The sequence below is a fragment of the Chlorocebus sabaeus genome, chromosome 13 (assembly GCF_047675955.1).
Source record: "Chlorocebus sabaeus isolate Y175 chromosome 13, mChlSab1.0.hap1, whole genome shotgun sequence".
NCBI lineage: Eukaryota > Metazoa > Chordata > Mammalia > Primates > Cercopithecidae > Chlorocebus > Chlorocebus sabaeus.
This window is the reverse complement of record NC_132916.1, coordinates 13,291,377-13,297,437: the sequence shown is the minus strand read 5'-3', so window position 1 is coordinate 13,297,437 and position 6,061 is coordinate 13,291,377. Positions and strand designations below refer to the sequence as shown.

The 6,061-nt window shown below is 54.4% G+C and overlaps 2 protein-coding genes across 4 annotated transcripts in view; one reads left to right on the top strand and one right to left on the bottom strand.

The window, feature by feature from the left end:
- Positions 1-2,495: 2,495 nt before the first annotated feature.
- On the bottom strand, positions 2,496-4,266 carry LOC103241033 (uncharacterized). Its single transcript, XM_073022677.1, is given in 5 exon segments — positions 2,496-3,521; positions 3,523-3,821; positions 3,823-3,884; positions 3,887-3,999; positions 4,130-4,266. Coding segments are annotated over 5 exon segments (1,020 nt in total). The 3' UTR covers positions 2,496-3,112.
- A 933-nt stretch (positions 4,267-5,199) lies between these two features.
- ZDHHC14 (zDHHC palmitoyltransferase 14) overlaps positions 5,200-6,061 on the top strand; it is a 302,219-nt gene continuing 301,357 nt past the window's right edge. For 2 of the 3 annotated variants that reach the window (XM_008007682.3, XM_008007680.3), the window contains exon 1: positions 5,200-5,542. In XM_008007682.3, the coding sequence (XP_008005873.1) occupies positions 5,298-5,542 (245 nt within the window). In that variant the 5' untranslated portion in view covers positions 5,200-5,297. The remainder of the gene's footprint in view (positions 5,543-6,061) is intronic. The other variant, XM_008007681.3, reaches the window with a different exon arrangement.

Below are 6,061 nucleotides of genomic sequence, written 5' to 3'. Positions count from 1 at the left end.
GATTTTCTTGTCTCGCTGAATTTCTCATGTGAATTTCTCATCTTGTTTCCCAACCTTGACTGTAGTTTCTCTGCCACATTTACCTTCTTTATCACACTGCCCTGCACATGACAGGCACTAAACATTCATTATCAATTTTCTAAAGTGTTTAAGTGCTAAAGAAAAACTTCAGCTGAATTCAATTTAAAATAGTTTAATTGAGCAAAGAATGATTCATGAATTGGGCAGCCTCCTGAACCAGGGTAGCTTCAGAGACTCCAGTGCAGCTGCGTGGTGGAAGAGAATTTATGGACAGAAAAAAGAAAGTGACATACAGAAAGCGGAAATGAGATAAGGAAACAGCCAGATGGTTGCAGCTCTGCGTTTGTCTTATTTGAACATGGTTTGAACAGTTGGCCACATTTGAGTGGCCAAAACCCAGTAATTGACACCCGAGTAGATCACATTCTGTTTACACTTCCATTTAGGCTACAGTTCACATTGTACAGAGAAACCTTTAGCCCAAACTTAAAATATGTAAAGGGACAGCATTAGGTTAAACTCGATTTAGCAAAAGTTGATCATGCACTCTTTCCATTCAATTCAAGACTCATTTTCGGATTATTTCTTATTGGCGAGGCATGCTCAAGGAATTTTTAGCAGGTCTTTTGACTTTTCAGTGTCCTTGTATGCCAAATAAATGTTTTGATCTCTAATTCTAGATACGCTGACATCCCTCTAGCATTAAAGTTTGGAATCTATACATTCTTGGAGGGCAAAGATGGTGATTCTTCTTTCAGACCCCTCAACACTTACACCGATGGTGGCCACAGAGTGAGGCATACAGAACTGATGCTGGTGCATACAGAATCAATTCCAGATGCTTCCTTGGTCCTGTTCCTTTTTCCCTCTCTCCCTGGCCCTCGCTCCACTCCAGCTAGACTGGTTTTTCTTTGTACTTCTAGAATTTTCCAGGTTGTTCTGCCTTGAGGACTTGGTACTTGCTGCTTCTCATCATTCAATTCTCTGCCCGACCCCAGTCTCTCCATCTCATAACCCTGCTTTGTTTTTTGGTTCTTGTAATTACTCTCTGAAATTGTCTTATTAGTCATTTATTTGTTTATTCTCTCCACCTCTCCCCCAGTCCCCAAATATAAGCTTCTATCTCGGATCTTTTTATATTGCTGCTGCTAAAACTGTACTTAGCACAATCTAGGCCCTGAAATAGATAACTGTAAAATAAATGAATAAACTCTACCATACCTTATACAGTAGGTTTTATGGTCGTCTCTCAGTATCCTCAGGAGATTGGTTCCAGAATCACCTGCGTATACCTGAATCTGCAAATACTCAGGCCCCCTAAACAGGCTCCACAGAACCTGCATATAGGAAGAGTTGGCCTTTGCCCTCTGAATACTCGCATTTCCCATCCCAAGGATACTGTATTTTCCATCTGCATTTGGTTGAAAAAAAAATCCGTGTCTAAGGGCACCCACGCTGTTCAAACCCATATTGTTCAAGATCAACTGTAGTTGGTGAGGTGAATTCTGCAGCTATCACACACTGGGTTCTAGTGAACGGGCTTAGGTGAGAGTAACCCATATAAGTGAATTAACTGCAGAGGTCTTAGTACACATGGAGTGGGAAGAAATAGGTAAACCCCAGGAAGACAACTACAGACGATTGTATCAGCTTATTTAGAAATCATATCAGCAATATCTTATTTGCTGTGGAAAATTTAGGTAACATTTTAAAATTAATTCATTTCTTTTTATTATGGAAAATGTCAAACATAACCACGAGTAGATGTGATAGGTAAGAATAGCATAATGGATCCTCTTGTACACTGTGGTGGATGCACTCCAGGGTACCCCCTCACCTTAGTGTTCGTGCCCTGTGTACTCCTCTCCCTTTGAGTGTGTGCAAACATGCTTTCTGGCCAACACAATGTTCACATTTGAAGTTGTCCCCGTGGGATTGCTTTATGTTATATAAAATTCTGTCTTGCTGAAGACTCACTCTGGGGACTCTTGTTGCGGGCCTGATGAAATAAGTGACTGTGCTCGGAAAGCCCAAGTGACAATGAAGTCCAGGTAACCTCTGGGAATTGCAGGTTCCCTCTTGGAGATGAGGACAGTCTCCAGTCTCCAGCCAGCAAGAAGCCAGGGCCCTGGGTCCTACTGCTGCAAGGAAAGGAATTCTGCCTGTGCCCAGAGTCAGAGTGGAAGCCAGTTCTTCTCCAGTGAATGTGAACGCAGCCTGGCCAGCCCCTGGATAGCAGGTGTGAGACCCTAACTGGAGGACTGAGTGTACCTGGACACCTGATCCACAAAACCTGTGAGAAAAATCTGTCTTAAGGCCACTAAATTTGTTGCAATTTGCAGCAATAAATAAGTATACGTCACCTGAGGTCAACTATTTTCAACAGTTTCCAATTGTTTCATTTACACCTCCATGTCTGGGGCTGGGTGGGTAGGAGGAGGGGAGTGGATGGGCTGGTGTGTTTTAAAGCACATTTCAGTCTTTATATTATTTCACTGGCAGATACTTTAATACCTATTTGTAACAGACAAGGAAGAACTTTTTAAAAGCATAACCATAATGCCTGAAAAATTCGGTTTCATTGAGAATAAGAGTGGGAGTCTTTTTTAATGCCATCAAATCAATGGATCTATTATATTAATTGGACACCCACAGAAAAGGTGCTTGCAATAAACAGAATAAGAATAATACCCCGTTGATCTCATTAGCTAAAGGACAGGAAAGCATATGAGAGCTTTCACTTGAAAAGTCTGAAGCTTTCCAGTTGGTTTTTAAAAAATAGTCCAGCCACAAAGCACTTAATTGTCCCTGTAATATGCTTGTCTCTCATACAATATCTAAAATAATTAAAACCCAATTATTCATCGTGTGCTTCAGATCCATTCTCCTTAGACTCTAACCGGCTTTGGAATGGACCCCTGTAAATTTCATTTTTATTCAAAACTCCTTGTAATTTCATGTCATACTCTAATTGCTATTCCCATCACTTTTTCCTTACTACAGGAAGCTCCTCCCAACTGGCCCTCTTGGATAAGCCAATCTCATCCCCCTTCGACACTGCTCACTGAGGCACGCTTTGTAAGGGACATACTTAGGGCTCTGAGTTCGATGCCATCTCTACTACTTGGGAGCTTTGTGATGTTTGGCCAGTAGTTAAGCTTTCCCTAAGCTGGATACAATAATGCCTCGCCCGGTTCCGGTGAAGATTAGACAAAGAACATGTGTAACGTGCAAACTGCCCGGTACAGAGAAGGCACCGTTCCCCACAACCCCCTTTGTTGGTTCCCATCTCCCACCGCCCAGCCCCAGAACGCCTGGCACCACGCCTCTCCTGCCCTTGTCGCAGGGGATGCAGGGACTCGTAGTTTCTAAGGCCCCGCGTCGTGCTTTCCCTCGGCGCCTGCCGGCGGGCGAAAGAACTACACATCCCAGTGGGCTGTGAAAGGAAAGTGGGGCTCGGAAAATCGAGCGTCCCCGCCCAGCTGCCTTCGTTTTCCGCGGCCCGGGCTATGCCCACCTCTGCGGGGGCTCGCACCCGCAGCAAATCCCGGGAGGGCGTGAGCGAGCAGGCGTCCCAGGCTTCGGCAGTCCCAGGGCCGCGCCCGCAGCTCCTCCTGGGCTGTCGGGTGGGAAGGAGGGAGGCGCGGGCGGGAGAGGAGAAGCACGCGATCCCTCCGCTGCCGAGGGGGCTCCACGGGGGAATGGAGGGAGAAATAAAGCGAGCAGTTGTGAACGTCCGTGGGGAGAAGTGGAGACCGAAAAGGCTGGGCGGCAGCAACCCAGAACCTGGCCTCCAAGGGGCTTCTACTCCGGGAGGGAGGCCGGGGCCGGAGGGGACCCTGACCGCTTCGTCTGCCCTTCTCGGCCCGGAAGCCGGCCGAGCCGGGCCTCGAGACCCTCACCCGCAGCGGGGTCCCGGAGTCAGGCCGGCCTCGGGCCGCCTCTCCCGATCCTGGCACCTAGCACCCCACCCCATTCCTCGGGCATCAGCAGAGTCCCCAGGCGACGCGACCACGCGCCCAGTTGGGGAGGAGGAAGAAGGGGGGCGCAGGCTGGGGAGGGTCACCTCCGCGCCGCGGCTCCTCAGCTCCCGGGGAGTCGCCCAGACTGGCTTGCCGGTGGCCGTGGGAATGAGCGTGTCCCGAGGCGGCAGCTGCTGCGGGGGATAAACCCGGGAGAAGCCGCGAGACTGACTGAAGTCGGCCAGGAGCACACGGCGCGGCGGGGCCGGGCGCCCAACCCCATCCCTACTCGGGCGATGGCACAGGGAGCCCCCCGCGCCTTCCACAGCCCAGGGCGCCCGCCTGAGGGGACTGGGGCTGGAATCCCGCGGCGCCGGTGCCCTGGCTTTGCGGGCGAGGAGGAGGAGGAGCAGGAGGAGGAGCCGCGGGTGAGGCGCGGGGCCACCGCCCACCCGGCCCGGAGGAGGCGGACCCACTCGGAGCGCCGCGCGCGCGCCGGGGCTGAGCCTTGCAAACAAGTGTCTGTGCGGTGTCCCCGCGGCCCTCCTCGCGCCGGGGGCCGCTTCCTCTGGGTAGGAGGGAGCAAGGGAGCCCTCGCCGCGCGGCCCGCGAGCCACCGCCGCCCTCGGCCCGGGCATCCCCGCGCGGGGGCCGCGGACTCGACTAGGCTGCCAGGCGCAGCGACACTGGGTCGCGGTGCGAGAAGCTCCTGACAGAAAAACGTGCGTGGTTGTCCCCACCCCTGGGAGGGGTTGCCGGTGCCGCGCGCGGCCGCCCAGTCGCCAGCGCTCTCTCCTGGGAGGATCCGCCGCCGGAGGAAGGAGTGGACCCAACCTGGCCGCGGCGCAGAAGTGGCTCCCAAGGAAGCCGGCCCCGGGGCCGCCGCCTCGTGTCCCCTCGGGGCGCAGTACTCGGGGGTCGGCGGGCCGGAGCCGAGGCGCAGCCGGGGAGCCGGGGGCTGCAGGGCTGAGCGGGCAGCCGCGCGAGGGGGCGGGCGCTCGGCGACCCGGGGGCCGGCTGGGCTGAGCCCCGCGCCCCGGGACGCGGGCTGGAAGCGACGGAGGAGCGCTGCCGCGGGCTGCGGACCAGCGCCGTCCCCCCACGGAGCGGGGCTTCTGCTATGACAGTTGGGCTCCCCGGAGGGTTAACCTGGGTGTCCTCGGCAAAGTTGTCGCCGAGCCGGGAGCCCGTGTAGGGGCCGCGGCGCCGCGGCTCGGGGGGCGGCCGGGCGGCCGGCGGCGGTCGTGGCTTGGCGGGGCCCGCGCGGCCGGGGGGCTCCTGGGGGTGTGCGCCCCCAGCCGGCTGCCCTCGTGGATGCCTCCCGGCGGCGGCGGGCCCATGAAAGACTGCGAGTACAGCCAGATCAGCACCCACAGCTCCTCCCCCATGGAGTCGCCCCACAAGAAGAAGAAAATCGCGGCCCGGAGGAAATGGGAGGTGTTCCCGGGAAGAAACAAGTTCTTCTGCAACGGGAGGATCATGATGGCCCGGCAGACGGGCGTCTTCTACCTGACGCTCGTCCTCATCCTGGTCACTAGCGGACTCTTCTTCGCCTTCGAGTAAGTGGCAGCGGCCGCTCCCCCGACGCCGCGCTCCCCTCGCATTCCCTGTCCCCTGCCCCTCCTCGGGCTGCTTTCGTTTTCTAGAAGCCTTATCTATTGTAAATTGTTATATAATGCCAGCCCGGGCTCCCTCTTTTTTCTTTTAAATGTCTGATTGCTTTTGGGTCCCCAGAGAAAATGCCGTTCTGGGCCGGGCTTCTGGGAGCAGGGAGGGAAGGGGTCCACTTGGAAGGGGGGCCAGGCCTTCCTGCTCCGGGTGGCGGATGGGACCCAGCAGGTGGGGCCGCCGGTCCTTTATCCCGGGGCGCTCTCTATCGAATTTGGGAACCCAGAAAATCAACCCAGATGTAGCCTGCCGTGGGACGGTGGGGTGCGATAGATTCCTAAGCCAGGGATACATAGAACTGACTTTTCCCCCCTTGCTGACAACATATAGAGCATCTTCTTACGCTCAGTTGACTACATCTCCCATGTAACTTCGACGAATAATTGAGGAATCTTGGTTATTTCAGGTTT